Below are 25776 nucleotides of genomic sequence, written 5' to 3' on the forward strand. Positions count from 1 at the left end.
CATGTATATTACGTTACTGGAGTCACAATTAAGGCTTTCAGTTATACAGAATTTGAAATCCGAGAAGTTCGCTTTGGATTCACGTGTTGTGACCATCTGTGGGCATACCTTGCATCGAGCTTTTCCGCAGGGATGGCAACCTGATTGAAATTTGGGGGTGTTTGTTTTTGCTCTGACAAGAATGTCCTTCAGATTTTTATCCCGGCGGTACACCACGTGAAGTGGCTTCACGAAAATAGAGGTTAGTCGTTTGCTTTGCCTGATTATGTTGAAATGGCGGGAAAGTATGTTGTTGATGCGTGGCGCTGATGAGGAGTAAGTTAGTACAAGGTTAGTTTGGGAAGTCGGTTTAGATACTCTGCTTGGTTCCTTAATTATATCATTCCTGTTCACGTTGCGAGCACGTAGTATGGCATCGTCAATAATGTCTTCCGGATAATTTTGTTGCAATAAGGAATGCTTTAGGTGTTCCGCGTGTTTGTCGAATTCCCGCATATCGTGCATATTCTTCGGTACCGGTAGGCCTGAGAATATGTAATAACCGTTTTGCAATGCTTTGAGTGGCTGCTGTTGAAATGTAGGTACATTTGACGGCCCGTAAGCTTTTTGTAAAGGTTTGTTGACAAGCGGTCATTATCGACCGTGACAGTGACGTCCAAAAAGTTAATGCTAGTTTTGGAAATTTTGTGCGTGAATTTTATTGACGGGTGGCACTTGTTAAAATCCTCTATGAAGCGGAAAAGACTTCCCTCATCATGGTTCCATATCACAAAAATATCGTCTAAGTATCTTCTGTAGTAGAAAGGTTTCAAGGTGCGTCCCTCAATGAATGGGATTTCAAGTGAAGCCGTAAAGGTGCTCGCGAAGTTTGGTACCATTTTTGTGCCCATTGCAGTGCCGCTGACCTGAAGGAAATGCTTGCCATTGAACTCAAAATGGTTATAATTTAGTACAAGTTCAAGAAGTGTAAACAGTACCTCGCCACTTACACTAGTTGATGGGTCAGATTTTACATATTCAGAAACCATAGCCGCTATTTTGTTATGGTGGGGTATGTTGGTGTACAGTGAGCAGACGTCCATGGTCACCAGAAAATTGCCGCCTGGGTAGTCGAGACTTGAAGTTTCGCAGGTGAAGTGGTTTGTGTCCTTTAGGTTATAGGGAAAATTTGGGGGGATGTTTTTATTAAGGAATTGATGAATTCTGATGTATTTTCTGTTGATGTGTTGTTACTGGATAATATCGGACGTCCCGTATTGCCTGCTTTGCGTATTTTGGGGAGGAAATAGAATCGACCGGGAACAGAATGGGCCGTTAACATTGCTTTTAACATTTTGCCGGTAATTTTCTCGTCCCGGCAAAGATTCTTTAGGGTTACTTTTATCTCCCTTTCAAATTCGGAAGTCGGGTCCGTTGGAAGTTTTTTGTAGAATTTTGTGTCTGATAGCTCTCATTCCCCTTCCCTTAAGTAGTCCGACGTGTTTAGAATTACTATGCAGCCCCTTTTATCAGCCGGTTTGATAGTAATTCCAGTGTTTTTTCGTAGTTCATCGAGTGCCCATCGTTCTGACTTTGATATGTTGTTTCGAAATGGCCGATTTTGTTCCTACGCTCTGATGATATCTTTTTGAACTGTTCAAAAATATATCAAGGTGGTTGAGAGAGGCATGGTGGTTGAGTGGCCGTAGCGTTGCATATAGTCAAGTAGATCTTCCATGAGCGGTCACAACGTGGTTTATTTCGACGTTTCAGCCTAGAGTCTGGCCTTCAACAGGATTGAAAGTACACTTTGCCTGTGCTCAGCTTTATACAATCTCAAATCAGAGGGAAAGAGGAAAGAAGACAGAAAAAAGAAAAAAAAGAAGCAAAGAGAAAAAAAATAAAAAGAAAAAAAGAAAGAAGAAAAGAGAAAAAGAATACAAGGTGGATTCTCCCCGGGCGCCCCCCTTATACTCTTCCTTCTACGTCCCCCTTCATCTCTCTCCCCCTTCTCCCCTTCACCTTTCCGATCTCAGCGGTCTGTGTATGCTTCGTTTAACGCATTCTTCCCGATCGACCTGACGGCGCCTCCTGGCTCTCGCGTGCGGTGCGGGGCAAAAAAGAGCTTTTTTAAGGAGTTTAAGCCTTTAACTACTCGGCGCCCCGTCAACATTTTGTCGTAGAAAGAGGGGTGCCGCGTATTTCGGCAGAAGCTGGTAAGTGGGCGCAACGCAAATTCCTTGCCCGCTTGTGGATTACGCATGCTGTAGGGGCCTCCCGGCTATGCACAGGGTTGCTGTTGGGCATGTCATGCATGGCACAATTGATTGGGTAGTAAAATAAAACAGAAAACAGACGACAGCTGTACTTTCGAAGAGTAGTTAAAATTGGAATTGTTTTGAGTCGTCCAGTGTCTTTCGCAGCTGCAGTGCCGTGATCTCAGTTACTATTTTCATTATTGCCGTTATTGTTTTCTAACGCTTTAATTGCTGCAAGTGTACCAAGATTCTCATTTATTCCTCTATCGAGGGTGTTAAATCGGTGGATAAGGTGTGACTCTCGTTGTTCACGTTCTCGGTTTGATTTAAATCCCCTCTCTAAGAGCGTTACTGATAGTTTGTCGAATGCATGGTCGGGAAGATTAAGATATTTTGATAGGGGTAGATTTGGGGCTGATTTCGCATGGGCTCTGAGATATTGAAGCGAATCCTAAATGGTGTTTCTGTTTGTCCGATGTACTGCATACTACACACGTTGCATTCGAGTAGGTATACCACATTAGAGGAATCGCATGTTAGGTTTCCTCGTATGTTTATAGAAAACTTGGATTGTGAGCTTGTTGCTTTGTGTATTTCTCGCATCGCCTTACATACAAGACATCGTGACTTTAAACAACGTCGGCATGAATTATTGGGGGTTAGGTATTGATTTGAGAGTGGACAAGTGTGTCTTTGTGGTTGCGTGGTCGTCGGTAAACGACGCCTGGAGCGGATGGGAAAGCGCATTTCAGACGTTCACTTTGTTCCAGAATGTTGTAATGTCGTTTCAGGATTTTGTCAACATTGGGGAAGTTTGTGCTGTAAGTGAAGCAGAGGTTTGTTCATTGTGGGTCTTCTTGCGGTGGTCGCTTCATAAGTAAGTCATCACACTTCAGTTTTCTCGCTTTTTGAACGGCGTCATCATTTACATGTGGGGGGTATTTTTGTTTCTCGAGCATAAGTTTTAGCCTCTATGAGCTCGTGTCAAAATCAGCGTCTCTTGAGCAGATTTGCTTAAACTGGTGAGCCTGGCTGTATGGGATACTGTTTTTACAGTGGCGCTGGTGATCGCTTTGGTAATGGAGGTATTGTTGTCGATCCGTTGGTTTGCGATATAGAGTTATAGAGAGCTTGTCCTCTTCTGTCGTTATGGTGACATCAAGAAAATTTATGGTTACTTGCGAGTATGTGCGTGTGAGTGTATGTTCGGATGTACAGCATTGTAAGTGTCGATAAAGCTGAGAAGTTTGTCCTCGCTGTGGGTCCAAATAAGAAAGATGTCGTCAATGTATCTTCTGTATAACAGTGGTTTCAAGGAACTTTGTGCAAGAAATTCTGATTCTAGCTTTCCCATAAATATAATGGCATGATTGGGTGCCATTTTGGTGCCCATAGCGGTCCGCTGATTTGTCGAAAATACTCTTGGTTAAACTCGAATGAATTTAATTAGAGGACCATCCTCGGCAAAGTTACGATAGCAAAGAAATCTGGGGTGTTAGATTGTCTATGGTTTGTGTACATGTTTTGTAATGCAGCTATGCCACCATCGTGAGGAATATTTGTATAATATGAAGAGACATCAAGAGTAACCAAGTACGAGTTTTTTGGCACACACAGACCTGTAATGTCTCGAAGAAAATGTGTGGTGCCCTCTATGTACGACGCGAGGGTGCATGAAATGTGGCCTATTAGTTTGTCCACGTACCTTGATATGGGTTCAGTTATTGTACCGATGCCTGATATGATTGGTCGACCTGGGTTGCCGGGTTTATGAACTTTTGGGAGGATGTAGAAGCGACCTGGACGAGGGTATGCTGCTCGCATCAATTTGCCTTCAGTGTTGGTTATATTTCCTGCATCCAACAGTTTCTTTAGTTCTGTTGATACGATACGTTTGTATTCGTCTGTCGGATCACCTGGGAGGCGTTCGGAAAATCTAGAGTCATATAGTTGGCGGTATGCTTCTTGTAAATAGTTGGTTGTATTATGGACTACAATTGCTCCTCCTTTGTCAGCGGGTTTTATTGTTTTGTCGGTCCTAGATGCCCGATTTCTCACACTCATTTTTTTCAGATTTTGTCAAGTTTTCTCGGTTTCCTTTCTGTCTGTGGTATCCGTGTACTATATCTTTCTGAACTGCGGTTATATAAAGGTCCAGGCACTTGTCTCGATTTTTGTTTGGTGTCCAATCATTTGTTTTACGACGGTGAATTGTTTCGTGGTTAGAAGGCCTGTCCAAGAAATATTCGTGCCACCTTAAGCTTCTGGCGAAGTTGTCGTGGTCTCGGAGCAAGTGGAATTCATTGAAAAATTTTGTGGTCGGGCAGAAGCTTAGTCCTTTAGATAGCAGTTTTTCTTCGTCAGGTGACAAGTTCGTGTCCGATAGGTTTACAACCACAGTGTCACAGGGTGTGTTCATAGATGGGTGCTCCTTTGTACCATGAGTGGTTTCCTGGGTGGTGGTGGTGTTGTAGTGATAAGGAACTATATCAGGGAACGCGGGGTTGGGCACATGGTCTCTTTTGAGTTTATGAATTTTCGTGGTCATGATGGCTTGGTATTCATTCTGTTCAAACTATGTTAATCGGGTGATTTCTTCGTTCAATAAAGTGTTGTGGCGGAGAATGGTGTTGGTCAGAGCGACCAGTTTATTTACCTGCTTATCACTGTCATTAAGAGCGATTTCTATTAATTTAAGAGATGCTTCAAGTAGGACATTTTTTATGTTATTTGGTCGTGTTCGTCTAGGTTTGTAGCGGCTGGTATGAGGGAGAGTGTCATACCCTTGGGGGCTATTCTAGCACTAAGGTACACTTGCAATCTTGATTTATGCATTTCATGTCTAATTCGTTTGTCAGCAAGTTTTCGTACTTTAAGGAAGGTGGCACTGCAACTGGGAAACGATGAGAAGGACTTACATTTCCGAAGTCAATCTTCTTTTGTGTGCGGGGATGGCACTGATGAAGTGCGCAGATTGTAGTTATGTCCGGCAGGCCTTCGTCGTTGTAGGGAGGATTTCGGTGTTGGGCTCCTGGTGAACGTGTTCGTGGGCAGTTCCGGGGTCCGCAATAGAGGGATGCGGTTTCGTAGATCGGCAGGCTTCCCTTTGAGGAGTGGTGTAGTGGTGCCGTCGTGTAGTGCTTTTGGTCTCGACATCCGCAATGAAGGGACGCGTGTTGGCTGTGCAACAGACTTCCCCCCTAGTAGCGGTGCGCTGTTGATGATGGTAAGAGGGTGCCTGTGGCTCTGGGAGCCACAGTTTCGCCGATCGTCGGGAACTCGTCTGTGATGTTGGGTGGGTGTGGGGCTCCTGGAGTATGTTGATATGCAGAGTTCTTGTCGTGGTTGTCTTGTTGTGTTGAATGGATATTGACGGGAGCTGTCAGCTCCCGTCAATATCCATATACAATATATATATATATATATATATATATATATATATATATATATATATATATATATTTATTTATATATACGCTTTTATTAGGCCTGGAAGACATGGCCAAAAACAGTCACCTCCGAGGCACAGAACCGACTCAAGAGTCTTATACACTAACGATGAAGATGAAGAACGCTAGGTGATGATGGTTTTGTACAGGTGATGCAGAAACGTGCTTTAAATGCTCACACTGATTTCCCGCGCACGAGAGCGGCCATCCTGGCCGCAACTTAGAGATACGGAGAGTGCCTTGCAAAAGGCCTCATACGCGAGACATGCACTATCTCGGTACCACGACAGCGCCGGTCACTTGGAGCAATCACAGGTTCAGCGCGATAATCAACGGGCGAGGTCTGCTATAAGACTGTGTATGGGCCGAGGAACCGAAACTGAATTTTGTCGCACAAGCCAGGAGTGCGAACTGGTGTCCGGAGTAGCACCTCGTCGCCGGGGTGGAAGGTCACAGTGGTGTGGGATGCGTCGTGCAGATTTTTACGGGTTTGTTGTCTCTCCTTAGTATTGAGTCTGGCGAGCTGGCGACAGTGATGGAGACGGGACACATATATCGTTCACAGGAGGATGCAGGTGGTGTAACCACGGGGCTGTCAAGAACGAGACGTCCAGAAAGGAAGGTGGCGATCGGCCGTAGACAAGGTAGAATGAAGAGTAGCCAGTTGTGCGTTGTACTGCGGTATTATGAGCGAACGTTACGAACGGGAAAATCGCATCCTAGTTGGTGTGGTACGGCTCAATGTACATGGCTATCATGTAGGACAGAGTGCGATGAAAGCGCTCAGTGAGCCCGTTGGTTTGGGGGTGATAGCTGGAGGTTGTCTTGTGGCCGGTGCCGGAGGCTTTTAGATATTTTTCAACAATTTGCGAAAGAAAAGCTTTTCCTCGGTCACTCAGGATGACACAAGGAGCACCGTGACGCAAGATCAAGGCTTCAAGCATACATGTAGCCACGTCAGACGCGGAGGCCGAATTCACGCAGGACGTTCCAGCGTAACGTGTCAAGTGGTCGATAGCTGTCACTATCCATCGATGGCCACTGGGAGTCGTGGGAAGGGGACCATATAGATCGATGCCAACGACTTCAAACGGTGCCGACGGACATGGAAGTGGTTGCAGCTCTCTGCATTGAGGTGATGTCGGAAGCTTTCGGCGCTGACAAAAGGTTGTAGGAGGCGACGTACTTTGCTACGCTGGCAGACATCCCTGGCCAGTATAAATGACCTTTATGCGATCGTACGTTGCCTAGAAACCAAAGTGACCAGCAGTCAGGTTGTCGTGATAGGCCTCAAGGATATCGGCTCGAAGAGAGCGAGGCAGAACGGGTACCCAGCGTTGACCGTCCGAGTGATAGATATGATTGTAAAGAACGCAGTTATCGTGCTCGAAATGCCTGAGCTATGGCCGAAGGCGGGCATTAGGCGGTAGCGATTTCTCCTAAAAGCGATCTATGATGCGTCTACAGTAGGCGTCAGCGAGTTGATGCGTTATGATGGAGCCGTGGTCGTCAGGGGGGATCTTGCCAATGGCGGATAAGGACGAAACAGATGTGGAAATACTATCCAAGCGTTGATCGCTGAAGTTAGTAGCGGAAGCAATGGACGACGACGTAGAAAGTGGGCAGCTAGAAGGCGCATTTGTGTCCTGGTGCTTTTCACCACAGTTGTAGGTAATAGTAAAGTCGTATTCTTGAAGACGTATTATCCATCGACCAAAGCGTCCTGACATATTCTTGAGTGTGGAAAGCCAACACAAGGCATGATGGTCTGTAACTATGGTAAAATGACGTCCATGTATATGAGGTCGAAATTTCTGTACCAACTACACGACACCTAAACACTCCTGTTCAATATTGGTGTAATGATTCTCGTCGTTCGTCAGGACACGGCTTGCATACGCAACGACCCTTTCACGTAATCGCGCTGCAGCAGAATACCTCCGATTCCGTGACCGCTAGCGTCAGTATGCAGGAGTGTGGGTGCTGTTTCATCAAAATGTCGAAGTACTGGTTCAGATGTGAGGGAGTTTTCGAGATGCTAAAAACTGATACGCAGGCAGGAGACCACTAAAAGCGAACATTGAAACTGAGTAATTTGTGCAAAGTTGCTGCTATCGAGGCAAAGTCTCGTATGAATCGGCGGAAGTATGAAGCCATGAAGCCATGCACAAGTCCTTGGTCCTTTCAGGACGAGAATAATGAAGAACGGCCGATATTTTATCGGGATCAGGATGAATGCCATACTTACTCACGATGTGGACTAAGACCTTAATTGTATTGCTGGCAAAACGGCACCTTTTCGTGTTCAGCTGAAGGCCAGCCGTACCAAGGCACATGAGGACTTTGTCTAAATGGTGTAAGTGTTGAGAGAAGGTTGACGAGAAAACAGTGATGTCGTCCAAACAACACAGGCAAGTTTTCCACTTCGGACAACGCAAAATGGTGTCAATCGGCGTTCGAATGTTGCGGGTGCGTTGCAGAGGCCGCAGGGCATCACATTGAGCTCGTGAAGTCCGTCTGGTGTCGAAAATGCCGTCTTGTGTTTATTGTCCTTATGCATCGGTATCTGCCAGTATCCCGAACATAGATCGAGAGTCCAGAAGTATTGAGCTCCCTGTAGTGAACCCAAAGCGTCCTCTACACGTGGCATAGAGTATACATCCTTGCGCGAGACCTTGTTTAGCGCCCGGTAATCTACGCAGAAGCGCACAGAACCGTCTTTTTTTTCGAACTAGTATATACGACAGGTGATGACCAAGGGCTAGCAGAGGGGCGTATTATGTTTCGTCTCAACATTTCATCAATGTTTTCTTCAATAACTTTCCGCTTGGCTAGTGATACATGATATGGCCGATGACGAACTATTGACGTACCTTCAGTTTCGATGCGATACGTGGTGACACACGTTTGTCTCAATACGGGTGAATGGACGTCAAACAAAGCTTCGTGCTTAGTCAGCAAGGCAAACTGTTGTTTGGTCTGAGAAGGGGTCAGGTCAGAGCTGACAGTAGTTGCTTGAGGGTGGAGGTGGAAGGGGAACGTGCAACAGGGGGATCTTCAAGAAAATCGTCTTGAAAAGTTACTACAGAGAAAGGCTCCGGTGTAGTGACGCAAGGCAACGTTAAGCCCTTCGGAACCAGAAGTCTTTCGGGCGTCGGGTTTGTTGCGCAAACGAAAGCGAAGCCGTCGTCCAAACGTATCAGACCTGATGGGAAGGCTATTCCTCTGGTGAAACAACGTACGGAGAGTAGTACGAGCACATCGCCGTAATCAATGACACCAGACAGAAGTGTAACAATTCGCTGACTGTGCGAAGGTAGCTCAGTGTCTTCTGCCGCATAAAAACGAAGTGGTGCGCATCTGCGTGAAGCGAATAGGCGATATCGTTCATGTGTAGGATGCGTTGCCGGCGGCTTATGGACGCGGACACCGTTGAAAAAAAAGTCCCATCCTATTATTAGTTGTTGAGTACACGAACTAAGCGCTGCAAATTGCACATAATGGAGAAGTCCATCAATGTAGACACGAACAGTGCACAAGGCGGAAGGTCTGATGGCGTCCCCTTGAGCAGCGAGCAACGTAGGTTCATCGTAAGGCGTAGTAACTTTGCGGAGACGCACACGCAAATCTCTGTGAATGACTGAGAAACTAGCAATAGTGTCTATTAATGCTTCCACTCCTACGTCTTCCACCGAAACAGATATCATGTTATGAGGATGTTCTGGAGGAATTTTTTCTACTTCGCTTAAGCAGCTTTTGCCCCAGAAGCTACGTAGTTTATAGTTTTCCGGGCGACGGTCGGCGAACTGAGAGGCTGGTCGAAGTGGCGACGTAGAGCGACGGAGAGGGGACGGCGAGCGATGCCCGACACCACCGTAGCGAGGAGCCATTTCAGTAGTTACTGATGGCACGCAAAAGCTACCGTGAAGCGTAGCGTAAGGACGGTGCTGGAAAGTGGTTGCTGTGGCATAGTCATCCCATTCGTAAGTGTCAAACCCACGACGCTCGTCTCACTGACGCTTGCGACAGACACGTGCGATGTGTCCGCGATATCCGCAATAGTAGCATGCAGGTCTCGTCGGGTGCCATGATTGATAGTAGGGTTGGATGTTTGGGCTGGGGACTATGGAAGCCAGGTGTGCTGGCACTGGTTGTGAATAGCAAGTCTGGTTTTGCGTGCTAGGTGCCAGGGACGCCAGATGAACTGGTGTCGTCATTGGCGGTATCGGTGGAACGAAGGCTGGAGTAACGGCGGCGATTTGCGCGTAAGTCAGTGGGGCTTTAGAGACGTGAGGGTCTGTGTACGCGTTACCAGCCATAGCCACCAACTCCTCCTTGACGACGTCCCGTAAATTCGTACTGGGGGTGTCAGAAGGAAACTGACGCGCTGAAAAACCGAGCGACTGCAGTTCCTCTCGTATCATAGTACGGATCATGGCTCGTAACGACAGGTCGGCAGTAGGGTTGTCAGGGATAGCTGCAGGAGAGTTGCCCAGCTGCAGCAGTGCGGATTCGAGCTCGTCCAGACGCTGGCACATAGCTACGATGTCAGCAACGGTACTTCAGTCCTTTACGATCAAAGCATTGAAGGCAACAGGCCCTATGCCTTTGAGCAGATGGCGCACTTTGCCTGTTTCGGTCATGGAGGCATTGGCGCGTCGACAGAGAGAGAACATCCTCGGTATACGAGGTAAAAGACTCGCCTAGTTGTTTGCGACTGGCTCGAACTGCCGGAGTAGCGAAGACTTGTCGCAGATGTTCTTTGAAGATGTTCCAGTTGGGAAAGTCGATCTGGTGGTCAAAAAACCAAGTCTTGGCCACGCCAGTAAGATAGAAGTAGACGTGGCGGAGCTTGTGCGGATCATCCCAACGGTTCGCTGCACTCACTTTGTCATATTGGTGCAGCATATATATATATATATATATATATATATATATATTGCGTAAATACTTCTAATATTCTTTCCTTCATGCTGTTTTTTATTTGTCTTGTCACCGTGGTAACCATTGCTTTGGGGTCACTCAGGCATAAAGCAATTGGATGCGCTCGGACATGAGTCACGTAGGCTCAAAGTCAGATAATAAACGAGAGGGGACTTGCGAACGTTGCACTCATTTGAGTGCAGCACTTCACACGATATCTTGCGCTATTGTTCATCTGTCACCGGGCAGCTATATCCGACGTCAACTGGTCCTTCGAACAAAATTCGTTCGGTTACAACGACTTCCCGTCACTTTAGCGCTCGGTCACGTTTCTGCATGCCGAGCTCTTTCCTTGCACCTTAATTTTCAATACTACGTGCGTGCTAGTCACGGCAAAAGGTATTCACAATCGTTACGTCGCTAGGACGATATTGACTTCATATGAAACATGGCACAGACATTTATGTGTTCAATTCACTCCTTCCCGATGCGGCAGCGCATGCTCCCTTCCCAAGTGGAAAGTTCGCGAGGCGTTTCGTAATATCGGATGCTTCCATCCTGGCCATGGCAGTTTTCTCGGCCCTTATCAAATACCTCCCAAAAGGGGACAGGAGCAGCTAACGAAAATAAAGGCGGCTTCCAACGTCATACCCTGGAGCCACGGAACATTATCGGCGTGCTTCGCAGAAACGAAGCGGAATCTAGCAATACAGAGCTTTGACTTTCTTGGTATCGGTGAATTTCTTTCCATTTACCTCAATTTGGACGACTCCTTGCTGTCTTCTCGTCACCTAGGTGACGAGAAGAGAGCAAGCCTCCAAGAAGAGAGCATGCATAGCCTCCAAGAGCGCTGGGCCGCGGTGCATTTTGGGTGGCTCTGTCCGCTCGCCTTTGTAAACTCGCCGCCACCGGAGGTTAGAACACCGGCGCACCGGTCTACCCTGCGGCTGTCAGATTAATGAACTGTTATATATATCTGTTAGTCAAAAAAGTTGCTTTTTCGTGCTTCTCATTCGTGTATTTGCCAGCCATCAAAGCGCGTCCCTATTAGAAGTGTTAGGCCGTTTTATTTGTTCCACTAGTTTCTCCGCTCTGCAGTACAACAGTGTTGAACATTGCATGGGCTGTTCGCATATACAGACGCCGGCATAAATGCACCTAGGGCGTTGTTTTCGAGGAAAAATTCCAAGATATTTAATGTCTTCATTCAATCATAATAGTACACATCGGGGATAGTCAAGAAGCTAAGCTTATTGCTAACAACAGTCCTGCTCGGCTCCCTCATCGTTAATTGGCATTCATGCTCACTGAACCCCATACTGTAACATACATGGTTGCAGTAGAGAGGCGCTCGCTTAGTGAACCTTTTTGTGTGACTCCCGAAGCTTAGACGCTATGCTCGGTACGGTGCTAGTGCCGTTTCGCCTTGCCCACAAGTGTCCAAAGTCCACCAAGGTGACCGAGGTTTTGTTTCTGAGACACAAGCATAATCTAACCCGCTGCACAAATGTGACAAAATATTCGTCTCTACTGTGTGAACCTACTGCGAGTTCACCGGAATTTCCATTATGCTTGTTCTATATTTTTTAATGCATCATTTTTTCAGTAGCACTTCTAAAAGTATTTCTTCGTCCTTCCTGGTAATTTATATGTTTTTCTTTTAAGGCACTACCTGGAGTATTGGTGGAGTGGCATTTGACAAGGAAGAACAGCATGCTTGGAAAGCTTGTTTCGAGGAATATTGCCGATTTCACGAAATGATCTACTAATTATAAATCTAATACAGGCCTAATTCCGAATGAATCTTTTTCGTTTATAATATAAGAGGCGCTCCTACATTGCAGTCCTCAAATGCCTATTATTTGTATTGCAAGGCCAAGAGTTCTCAACTGAGAAATAGGCCGATATAGTTTCAATACACAAATACAGCACTAATAGACAAATAGAATGCCAATAGACATATAGATTACCAATACGCCAATAAACCAACACGAAACAGGGAATAAAGTGCCAAGAGACAGATACACCTAAAAACAAATAGAGGTCTAATAGACAATAAGATGCCAATAGACCGATACATTACGTAATTCAATAATGATTGATTGATTGATATGTGTTGTTTAACGTCCCAAAACCACCACATCATTATGACAGACGCCATAGTGGAAGGCTTCGGAAATTTCGACCACCTGGAGTTCTTTAATGTGCACCCTAATTTGATGATTTGTGGGGTTTAACGTCCCAAAACCACCATATGATTATGAGAGATGCCGTAGTGGAGGACTCCGGAAATTTTGACCACCTGGGGTTCTTTAATGTGCATTCAAATCTGAGCACACGGGCCTACAACATTTCCGCCTCCATAGGAAATGCAGCCCACCCTAATTTGAGCACAGGGGCCTACAGCATTTTCGCCTCCATCAAAAATGGATCCCCCCCTGCCAGAAATCGATGCCGCGACCTGCGGGTCGGCAGCCGAGTACCTTGGCCACTAGACCACCGCGGCGAGGCCAATAATCCGTTAGGCTATTGTTTTTTCTATAGGTGATTTTTTCTAGGGAGTCCTAGTAGGATAATTTTATGCACAGCTCCGACTTGTCTGCGTCATATTTCTTTATAATAAAGTGCACATGCTGAAAAGCCACATTGATTATGATTGCTCATGTTAACAGAAAGTTATTTTGCACGCTATATATAGCTGTGTAAAGTCCATTCTGCATGCTCGAGGCCTGTGACAATGAGCACAACAAACAAAGATCTTCAACAGCATGTCGACTACGAAATGTTTCCAGAGGCCGAGAATGGGAAATTATTCAGAGCTCAAAGGCAAAGTGCTAACTAGCTTGAACTACTCTATGCACATCCAGCTCATCTAGCCTTAGATATGCACGCAATTGATGAGTATTCAGATGTGATTTTAAAGCAGAGAAAACTGCATCCCGTATGAAATCACGCTTCTCCGAAAAATGACGAAGAATGGCACTGTGAATGGGTGCCTACTACACAAATAATAATGGCGTAGTGGGCACCCTGCAAGTGCGCTTGCAGCGGCCACCCTAAGAGTGTCGAAAAAAGTCTCTTAAAGGCCACTATTTTAGCTTTCGCTGTGACAGTGCTGCGCGTTCAGTGCAGGCCTGGCGTTTTTTTTTCTTCCTGATCTTTAAAATAGGGGCACGCCAGTTTTATATTTAAAAAGCTGGTACTTTTTATTCTTATTGGCACATTTTTATTAGAACCTGAGAGTACTGAGTATGCATTAGATTTATTTAAGTTTTTTTTTGTCTCTGACTATTTTACGTAAGCATACAATGTGAGATTGGTGTTGAATTACTGAACATTATTGAGGTTTTTGATACATCATTTCTATGAAAACTTCTCTGGGATGGAACTGATTTGTCATAAAATGTGGGCTGTCGCACAACTTGCAGCATTCAACTCGAGGTTCCCCTAGAAGAGGTTCCCCAAGGCATCAAGAACACGTGCTTACGAATGCGCCCCTGCAGGAACGGCGTCAGTGGTGTTCGCGATGTGCTGCAGACAACTAGGAATGATCGGCCTCATGTGGAAGCAAAGGCTACTTGCGCTAGAGATATTTGCGCACATTCTGAGTGTACACACGCATCACAGAGGGCCGGACAAATATTTATCTCTTCTGCTAGACCCTTTATGTTCTGCGTCATCGTTCCCACACGTTCCACGCAAGAAAGCCACAATTCATTCCTTGCTTTTCTGGTAAAGGCAGCACTCTTCATGTGACGCCAATTTGCAAATTTTCATTTTATTTATTTATTTAGTACATACTGCAGACCACGTCGTGATCCTTGTAGGACGGGCATACATAATTGTACACAAAACTAAAAACATACATATGTATATACATACACAAATAAACATACAAATATATATCTATATACATACACATATACACACACATATACATTATATATACACATATATATATGTACACATATATACATACACATATACACACACATATATATACACACTAATATATAAATGCCTGTACAAACATATTCAAAAGAACTTAACTAAATTGTGATAGAATGCACATAAAAAAAGGTACAGAAATGAACATGTCACCCATCGTCACAAGTTCTACGGTGTGGGCAGAGAATTCCATTCTGAAATGGTTCGTGGAAAAAAGGAAAACTTATACGTGTCTGTCTTAGCATAGATAAGTGTTAATGCATCAGAGCGATGGTGCCGTGTTTGCCTTGTGGAAAGAGGGCTTACATAAAGCGAAGAGTTAAGGGTGAATTTGTGGTCAATTATATTATGTAAAAAATCCAAGCGGTACTTCTGTCTTCTTGATTCAAGAGAAGGAACCTCATTAGCCAACATTAGCTGTGACAGTGAGTCCGAACGTTTGTATTTAGAATAAATAAAACGAACCGACTTTCTTTGTATTCTCTCAAGTTTGTTGATATTGAGCTTAGTATACGGGTCCCATGCTACGCAGGCATATTCTTGTGTTGGGCGGATATAGGTTAGGTAGGCGAGTAACTTACCGTTTGAAGGAGAATTTTTAAGTTTGTGTCGCAGGTAAGCTAGTTTGCGGAATGCAGCAGAGCATGTGTTCTTAACATGAAGGTTCCAAGATAAATTGGCAGTGAAGGTTACGCCAAGGTATTTATAGCTATCAACTTGTCTTAATGGGACAGACCCCATTTTGTACACGTGATCGAGGGGATTCTTTTTATGCGTTATGCGAAGAGAGACTGTTTTGTCGGTATTTGCAGCCATGCCCCATTTTTCGCACCACAAGGATATGTTATTCAAGCTGAAATCTAGTGCCTTCTGATCATCCACAGATTTAATTGTACGAAACACAACACAGTCGTCTGCAAACAGTCTTATTTGTGTTCCATGTGTGACGACGGTGACGATGTCATTAATATATAAAAGAAAGAGTAATGGACCCAAGACACTGCCCTGGGGCACACCTGAAGTAACTGGTAGACAGCCCGAGTTGTGTCCATCAACTGAAACATACTTTTTACGGTTATTCAGATAGTCTGCGATCCAGGAAATTAAGATATCAGGAAGCTTAATGTTTCTTAGCTTTAGAAATAATTTTTCGTGAATGACCCTATCGAAAGCTTTACTAAAATCCAAAAATACAGCATCAATTTGACCGTTAGCATCCAAAGCTTTAGCAATTGAATCGATTACTATAACTAATTGTGTGATAGTCGAGCAGCCTTTTCTGAAGCCATGTTGACAAGTGGTTAGTATCGACTTTTCTTCTAAAAATTCATTATTGCGACTTGCAATTATGTACTCGAAAATTTTGCAGCATTATGACGTCAGTGATATGGGGCGGTAATTCTGTATTAACGATCGATTGCCTTTCTTGAAGACTGGGAGAACTCGAGCCATTCTCCAATCACTAGGTACTTTTGCACATGGCAAAGATTCTCTGAATAACACAACCAAGAATTTAGCAATAGTTTTGGCGTATCACCTAAGGAACACATTTGGGATGTCGTCAGGGCCAGGAGTTGTTTTGGTTTTTAGGTTAACAACATAGACACAATGCCATTGTATGAGATGAAGTTCGCCGCGTTTAAACACAACAGAGTCTATAGAGAACCCTGAACTACCACTTGTAAATACGCTATGAAAATAATCGTTAAAATGTTGTGCGATAACATTCAAGTTGTTAATAATGGTTCCACTAATTGCGATTTCCGTGACAGACTTCTTGCTTTCGCCTAGGTATTCCCAAAGCTTATCCGGCGCGTTCTTTATAAAGTTCGGCAATGTTGCAGTGAAATATAGGTATTTCAAATCACGTACAGCGCATGCTAGCTTGTCTTTTAGTTCACTGATAACATTTGTACGCGCACTAATAATCCCCGTTCGCGTATGTTTCTTCTTTATTCGTTTGATTTTGCGCTTCAATTGAACTATGCCACGCGTCATCCATGGCATACTTTTATTGACTTTTTTAGATTTAGTAGGTATGAATGTATCTATGCAATGCTCGCACATTGTAGTAAAGGTTTCCCACAGAGCACTCACTTCACCGCCACTATCAGCAAAGCCGGTAAGACAGGTTTCCATGTAGTCAATGACGCTGGCGTCATCAGCTCTCGAATAATCTTTGATATGGTTTTGGGAATTTTGCGAACAGCAATCTTGACAATGGGTACAGAAACCACAACAAGGAAATGATCTGACAAACCATCCTCAATTCACACAATATGCTCAGTAAATGCACGGATTAAAAATACAACATCTAATACAGAACAGGATGACCCTTGCACACGCGTGGGTTCATTCACCACTTGGATTAGATCATGTGTCAGCATAATCTCGAAAATAATGTTAGCGTTTTCATCACTCTTATTGTTTGCTTGGAGGAGCTCCCAATTGACACCAGGCAGGTTCAGATCACCAATTAATAAAACTTTCTTATTCTGGTAAGAAGACGTGTGCCCTTGAAGTTTGATCAAATAATCTCGAGTAGCGTTAGGTGGCCTGTAGCATGCGTATAACATGAAGCAATGGCCCCAGCATGATAACTTGACGCATAAGCACTCCAGGTCGGGAGTGTCACCGATAAGCGTCGCATCTATCCGATATTTCACTAGCACGGCCACACCCCCACGTCTGTGCAATCTATATTTGCAAAACACTTTGTAATTGGGTGGAAAGACTAGTTCATTTGTTATATCATTACGTAGCCAAGTTTGCGTTATGATTGCAATGTGTGGATCATGCCGTAGCAGTTGAATTTCAAGTATATCTGTCTTGTTTACTACGCTACGAGCGTTAAAATTGACGATACACAGGTGTTTTTTTTTTTGGCTGAAATTGAATTTCTGTAGGATGGACGGTTGATTTCTAAAAACGGAATCTTTAAAGCATTGCCTCTGCAGTTGGCGAAACTAGCGTCTACCTTAGCTTTTGCGCGTGACGACGGGTCATTAGCCGGCGTGAATTTTCTTCGTCGTTTTTTTTGAGCAGCAACTCTATCATTTATTTCCTCATTCCAAACATAGGCCACTTTATTGATGTACAATCTGCCAAAAGCTAAGGAAGTTTTGTCCCCTCTCTCCCGGTTTTCCTTCGCACTTGCCCAAAGCTTCCGCCTAACTTCACGAACTTTCTGCGAATAGTCCTCACTTATTGATATAGGAGTGTTCTTCAGTTTGTGGCATTGTTTAAAAATTAATGTTTTATCTCTCGTATCGAGCAGTCTCAAGATGACCAGTCGTTTCTTATTCGGAGACGGACGACCTAATCTGTGAATGCGTTCTATCGCTACTGGTTCCAGCTCGTGAAGGTCTTGATAGATACCTTTATTTACGGCTGTTTCCAGGGATCCACCGTTTCCACCCTCTGGTTCTGGTAGCCCAAAAATGACCAAATTAGGTCTTCCACTGTGGTTCTCTAAATCGTCTGTCTTCCTTTCAAGCGTCAGAACAACTTGGTTCATATGAGTGAGCCGGTCCTGACATGAAGTCACTTTTTCTTCAAGGTTTGACAAAGCTTCCACCTTTTTTTTCAATTTCTACCAGGCGGTTTTTCTTTATATCTTTAATATCAGCTGCGATTTCCCTAAGCTGCTTTAATATTAGTGCAGTGTCGGGACCGGGGTTAGTTTCAATGTCCCCACCTAAAAGCAGTAATTTCCTGAGGCAGATAACAGCAATATCAAGCAAGCAACACAGCCATGGGCACGGCAGCATTAGCAGAAAAGGATCGCTTGAACGGTAACACTTGCCGTAACATTTCCTCACCTGCACAGCAAAAAGCAAAAGATTGTCAGCGAACCGCACTCTTTCGGTGCCGCCATGCCCAGTGATAGCGCATTTCAAAGGATGACCCTTTATACTGGTTCCGCATGGTGTCGCTCCATGCGAAGGTTGCGTGCCGGCTTCTGCGCTTGGTGACGTAGAATGAAGTGGTGGTCTGATGGGCGGTGTCAAACGCTGATCCCCAGCGTCATGACAGTAGAAATCCCTGAACTGTTGCCTACCCGCCTACACAACGGTATGCTCATTGCAGTACGCAGTGCGCAGGAGGCCGAGAGGAACTGCACAGCAAAAAGCAAAGGATTGTCAGCGAACCGCATTCTTTCGGCGCTGCCGTGCATGAATGGCAGCGGGTCCTGAATGTATTTACGGGAGCCTGATAACCAAAATACTTGATAAGTGTACTGTAGGAGGCATTTTAGCTATTTCAGGTGTGGCTGTGGTGATCCGATTACCCTAGCAAAAGAAAATAATCACAGCATATCCACTGAGTGAATGATGATGAGTGGGGTGAAGCTTCGAAAGGCTTTATCAGCAAACCGTGAATCATCCGCTGGTCACATCAGTCTGTCGGTTTGTCCGTTTGTCTGTCTGTCTGTATGTATGGCTGTCCGCCTGTCTGTCTTTCAGCTGTCCATCAGTCGTACGTCCGTCCCTGATTGAACACCCTAGGTACCACCACCTCGCCTCTTTTTATGATATATTTATCATATGCAAGTACAACCATCCAGCGGACATTCCAAGGTCTAAAACGAGAGGTGGCTATTCACACAGCAGACGCGCGACCCTCGACTTAAGGTGCTTCGCCCCTAAAAGTGAATCTTCGGACAATTTTGCGCTCCCTAGGAAGTCCGAAAGATTGGGCATTAACTGCATCCCAACTATTCCAACAGTGTCATTTGGCCCAGTTTGGCTTGGGTCAGTGCAGTTTGCATCTTATGCACGTACACCGCCATGTCAGTTTCAAAGGGGGACACCCAAGTAGTTTCATTTTGAAAGTCTGAGCACACCTCTTAGCACAGGTTAGGTGCAAACTCGTCAGAATTTGAGGAAATGTAGAAGGTTGCAGTAGCCAGGGCGATTTGGCACAGTTTGGGCCAGCGGTAGATGTAGCGAATTCCTTTGTTATGACGTCAATCAGGGAAGGCATAGTTCGATAGAGCACACTGGATTTATTTTACAATATTTACAGGCACGAAGGCACTTCCGAACATAACAAGGAAAACATCTGAGCAACCATACATGCGTCTTTTCTTAACCGTTCTTTCTTTAACACTGCTGCTCCGCCGCCTCCTGTCCCCCCTCTCCCACATAAGCGCTTCTCTCCCCAAGTGGGCTGACTGCAGTGGCATACTTAACACAGGCAATGGCCTTCTCGCGGGGTCCTTAACCACGAAACGGGAAACACATGTGCCGTTCACAACAAGCATCACCGTTTAGATGGCCTGGGCATGGCGCAGATGCATGCGTCTTATCATGTCAGCCAAGATCTGTGCATACTATCACAGACTAAAAGTAGTTTCAGGAACTGAGTCGGTGCAGTTACTTCGCCATCCTGCAGCTCTTCAGCATAGTTCGGCGGGGCATGGCGGCGGATACCAAAACTTCAGCGTAGACATAGGCTAATTATAAGGTAATATATCGCTATTCTGGTGAAAATACCTTTTCGGATGAGTCGTGATAAGTTGAACTAGACTAAAATGTGCCTGGACGTTGAGGCTTCTCAAGGAAACCTGCAACACAAAGGCACAAATCGAGCACTATTTGTCCCAACGAATTACCTGTATTAAAATGGTTTCTTGCAACAGCTAAGATGGCTGGTTCCCAGATTCACTTTTGAGGCATATACTCCACTTCACCAATTTCCTAATTCTCCTTGAATCGCCTAAGACGACTGGCAGGCGAAATGAATTTATCTTTGTATATATTGAAATATAACGGTTCAGCTGACGCTTTATTCAAGCAACAGCAAGATGGCGCCGTCGAAGAGGAACGGGCCGAAGACTGATGATGGTTATTGACAGATGAGGAAGATGGCGTCCAATGAATTCTTACACTAATTTTCCCCGTCGACGGAAGCGGCCAGCCTCGCCGCGAATTACGCTGGGGAACGCGTACGATAGGGCTTGAGATGCGAAACTTGCACAATCTCTGTCCCGCGGCAGCGTTGGTAAGTGGGGACATGAACAGGTGTGACAAGGTAGTTCACCGGTGAGGTCTGTTCGACAACTATGTAGGGGCCAAGATAGCGTGACTCAAGCTTCTCGCATAAGCCAGGCGTTCGCGCAGGAGTCCACAGAAGTAAATCGTCGCCAGGGCAGTAGAGAACGACGCGGTGAGTGGGATCGTAACGATGTTTGCGATCTTCTGGCTAGCTTCGGTGTTTACACGGGCAAGACGACGGCATCGAGCAACACGGGACAGATACTGGTCGCAAACAAATGGTGAAGAGTTGACGGGGCCAGAAAAAAATGAAACGTCGAGTGGTGATGTCGATTGGCGTCCGTATACTAGGAAAACTGGAGAATAGCCTGTGGTTTGTTGAACTGACGTATTATATGCATACGTGACAAAGGGAAGTATGGCATCCCAATTGCGATGGTCCGATCAGATATACATGGACACCATGTCACACAGCATGCGATGAAATCTTTCCGTTAAGCCATTGGTTTGCGGGTGATAGCTAGATGTTGTTTTATGAACTGTTTTTGATGCTTGAAGAACTTCACCGAGTGTGCTTGAAAGAAATGCCCTGCCCCAGTCGCTCAAAAGAACACGAGGGGCTTCGTGACGTAGGTAAATAGCATTCAAGAAGAAAGTTGCTACTTCCGCAGCAGCTCGTAAAGTGATCGAGGCCATCTCAGCGTACCGCGTCAAGTGATCAACGGCGGTGACGATCCATCTCTTGCCGTCTGATGTAGATGGGAGGGGCCCCGAAGAGGTCAATTCTAACGACAGAGAATGGCTCTCATGGTCAAGGAAGTGGTTGTAGGGTCCCGAATGGAGCAGTAGTGGGTCGCTTGCGGTGTTGGGAAAGTGCGCACGAGGCAATATATTTAGCTACCGTCGTGGAAAGACCTGGCCAGAAGAATCGACTGCGGATGTGCTCGTATGTTTTGTAGTAACCCAAGTGTCCTGACATAGGGTCGTCGTGGGAAGCGCACGAAACTTCAGTGCGTAGTGCACGTGGTACGACGGGAACCCATCGGTGGCCTTCCGGGTGGAAAATGTATCGATATAGCACATCGTCCTCCAACTTGAATGGTCGAAGTTGTTTCCGGAGCCTGGCATTAGGGGAAGATGAAGCGCCTGTAAGCCGACCGATGACGTCAGTGCAATAAGAATCGGCACGCTGGTGGGTAGTAAGTACTGGCAGGCCCAGAACCTCCACCACTTGAAATACAATGGTTCAGCTGACGCTTTATTCAAGCAACAGCAAGATGGTGCCGATGAAGAAGAGGAACGGGCCGAAGACTGATGATGGTTATTGACAGATGAGGAAGATGACGTCCAATGAATTCTTACAGTATACTTTTTGTCACTCAATTTGCCCTATACGAGGACACGCTCAGGTAACATGCGGTAACTCGTCATTACGATGCACAGAGCTTCGCCTACATGCCATGATTCACTTCATGAAGATACATGCATTTTAATGTTACATTTCTATGGCACAGTTCTATACAGAGAAGCACAGCAATCCTAACTAAATACTTGAGATCTGAAAATTCATGCAAAGAGACATTTTACAAAGTACAAAATAACAAAACTCCCTTTTTAATTCAGCCTAATCAGGCATGTAAAAACATGCTTTTTGCGCTAGCACCATGACAATGCATGTCTCATGAGTTGAGAGAACTGCAAATGAACTTCAACTTCATTATCTCCTTATCCTCCCCTGCATTCACTTTAAATAACCCAGAGAGCGATAAGAATTCAGAAAATCTCTTCTACACAGGGAGGCACAAAGTATAATTCTCACTGGCTAAGGACATTTACCAGCTCTTGTGAAGGAGAGTTATGCCATCTTGGAACTCATTAGCACCAATACCAAGTAGCAGTGGTTTCGAATTGCAGTAAGACTTTGATCTAGGCGAGTTGATTCATAGCAATGGGAAAGCACAGCGCAATGGAGGCAATAGACAAAGAACACATAATGAGCGCTTCTGTGTGTTGTGTGTTCTTCGACCATTCTCTTGGTCGTTTGTGCCTTGGCGCATACAACGTATATCTTCAACCAACAAGAGAGCATGGCTTAGCGTCCCAGACAAAATAGAAAACTGGTGTGTGAAAGAAGCTATGCGAAAAGAGCCACCTGCTCAGCAAATGAGTACCTACGTTACTGAGTGCTAGGCTTCGTTACTTTCCCTACTCAATAAAAAAAACTAGTGGGCACTTAGCAGTGCGGGTAATGAAACTAGAACCCTCGAAAAAGCTGGCCTTTGGTTTCCACTCATATACATTGCTCCTCTTCCCTACCATGCTTATAAGCATTCTTGCTAACGAGTAGCAAAAATTAAGCATCTATCCTCATCTTAAATCTGACTCACTGCCTCTATCAAACAACAAACTTTCATCCCTGCTAGACCAGCAATTCTTTAAGGGGTAGCCTTTAGGCCCTAAACACATATGGCTTCTCCTTTCCTTGATGAAGAGGCATGTGGCCTCTGAGGTTGTATTTTCACGAGAAAGATGCATTGCAGTGCACACAGGAGTATGGACGCTCTCCTGTATGAGTACCATACATGCATGAGAAGACCATTTTCCCGCGAAAAGGATGCACTACAGTGAACACAGGACTGCTCTCATGCGTGAGTGCGCATGTGCTGAACGAGGTAGCGTTCCATCACAAAAAATGCATTTCAGTGGACACATGTAAACAGATGCTATTTTGAGTGAGTACGCATATGTCTTACGAGGTTGAATTTCTGGGCAAAGGACGCACCACACTGAAGACAGGAAAAAGGACACTCTACAGTGTGAGTGCGCACATGGTCAACAAAGCGGGCTTTCAGCCTAAATGATACATTGCACTGCAAGCAAGAAAAGAGACGCTCATCTGTGTGCACACGAATGTGTCTCATAAGGTGGCTTTTCTGCAAAAACGATGCATCGCAATGGGCACAGGAAAACTGACGCTTTCTTGTGTGAATGCGCATGTGGTCATTAAGAGAATCGTTACGTGAAAATTGTGCATTGCAGTGGACACAAGAAAAGGGACGCTCTCCTGTGTGGGTGCGCATGTGGTGATTGAGAGTGCCTTTCCGAGAAAAGGATGCATCGCAATGCACACAAGAAAAGGGCCGCTCTCCCGGGTGAATGCGCATATGGTCGTTGAGAGAATGTTTACGTGAAAAGTGTGCATTGCAGTGGACACAAGAAAAGGGACGCTCTCTTGAGTGGGTGCGCATGTGGCTGTTGAGGTTGCTTTTCCGAGAAAAGGATGCATTGCAATGCACACAAGAAAAGGGACGCTCACCTGTGTGCACAGGAATGTGTCCCATAAGGTGGCTTTTCTGCAAAAATGATGCATCGCAATGGGCACAGGAAAATGGACGCTTTCCCGTGTGAATGCGCATGTGGTCATTGAGAGAAGCTTTACGTGAAAAGTGTGCATTGCAGTGGACACAAGAAAAGGGACGCTCTCCTGAGTGGGTGCGCATGTGGGTGTTGAGGTTGCTTTTCCGAGAAAAGGATGCATTGCAATGCACACAAGAAAAGGGACGCTCTCCTGAGTGGGTGCGCATGTGGCTGTTGAGGTAGCTTTTCCGAGAAAAGGATGCATTGCAATGCACACAAGAAAAGGGGCGCTCCCCAGTGTGATTGTGCATGTGGTCTTTGAGTTTGTCTTTGCGTGAAAATGACGCATTGCACTGAGCACAGGAGAAGGGGCGCTCCCCAGTGTGATTGCGCATGTGGTCTTTGAGTTTGTCTTTCCGTGAAAATGACGCATTGCACTGAGCACAAGAGAAGGGACGCTCCCCTGCGTGAGTGCACATGTGGTCATTGAGGGAGTCTTTTTGAGAAAAGGATGCATGGCAGTGGAGACAAGAAAAAGGATGTTCTCCTGTGTGAGTGCGCATATGCTCCAGGGACGTGACAGAAGAAGACTGCTCCATGGACAGGACAGACAGGAAACCTGCAAAGCCAATGAAGAAAACACAAGCGTAATGCAAATTACGTACCATACACAACGTAGAATGGATTGCAGCAGCAGACAATACACACTGGTTGCTCCACATGTAAGTGAATGAATGATCACCTGGTCTCACCCAAACCAAAGCTAGTCTAATGGAACAGAGCAATAACCCAATCCATTTCATGAAAACTATCTTTTCATGAAATAAAAAGTAAAATGTCGCATTATGTGCCACAATAAACACTAAGTCATTCAACAATTTACTGCATTTTTCACATAACTATTGATAAAACATTGCACCGCACCAATTTACGGTCTACCATGTGAACCACATGAAACAAACAAGCCCTGAAAGAAATTATAATGAGGCCAAGTAGATAATAACAAACGAAAGAAAAAAAGACATTTGCAAGGATTGCAGTGACATAATTTTGACAGTCAGAAATACAAGTATATTGTTGTGCATGACACAAACAATTTGCTTTTATATTACCATCGCACTTCACAGCTTTCCCCCCAATGTCTCTATACTGCATCACTGAAAGCACCATGATAACAGGGAATAAAGAGTCGTTAATTCAGCTTACACATGATAATTGACATCTTGTAGTGTAAAATTAAAGTGCCTCTACTCATTATTGTGGTGACTTCTTTACAGAATTGTTTCTGTCAGCACAGATATAGTATATTTAAAAACAAAGCTACGCAGCAATAAACAGCTGATGTGAGACAAGCACAGTTTTTTCACTTGGGTGATGGAAATTTGAACATCATACCTGCCAACCTGGCAACAAAGAAATTCCTAAAACCCCGAACGGGGAAGGGGGGCACCACATTAATTTCGGGAGAGACACCCTTTTAAAATGACTATTTTTTTGCTCATTGGTCTAGCCAAGATGTGCCACCAACCCCTGGCCACACCCCTGTGAGGAGGGGGGGAGGGGGTGTTACCGACTTTTTCAAAAATGTTTAGCTGTGATATGATAGCCTTTAGCGACAAGCATAATAATGTTTTGCCGCCACAAGTCAAATCAATGTGCTAAATTATTTTTCCCCATTCTTGGCACCAAACGAAAAAACAAAAAAATTGCAAAAAACAAAACGAAGGAGGGGAGGGGGGTGGGCTTAAACGCAAGCGCAAACATTGGCGTTGCGGTCTCATAATGGCTTAGACTGGTCGAACACACAAGGGTATGGTTTCCCACTAAAGTGAGAGTTTCAAAGTGGGAGTGCGAATGCTCCCG

At 45.1% G+C, this 25776-nt stretch overlaps 1 protein-coding gene across 1 annotated transcript in view; it reads right to left on the minus strand.

The window, feature by feature from the left end:
* Positions 1-14356: 14356 nt before the first annotated feature.
* The window catches only part of LOC142804050 (uncharacterized), a 31914-nt gene continuing 20494 nt past the window's right edge, over positions 14357-25776 (minus strand). The window contains exon 3 of the mRNA XM_075890566.1: positions 14357-24532. Coding sequence (XP_075746681.1) covers positions 23280-24532 — 1253 coding nt within the window. The 3' untranslated portion in view covers positions 14357-23279. The remainder of the gene's footprint in view (positions 24533-25776) is intronic.

The sequence above is a fragment of the Rhipicephalus microplus genome, chromosome 3 (genome assembly GCF_043290135.1).
Source record: "Rhipicephalus microplus isolate Deutch F79 chromosome 3, USDA_Rmic, whole genome shotgun sequence".
In the NCBI taxonomy this organism is placed as follows: Eukaryota; Metazoa; Arthropoda; class Arachnida; order Ixodida; family Ixodidae; genus Rhipicephalus; species Rhipicephalus microplus.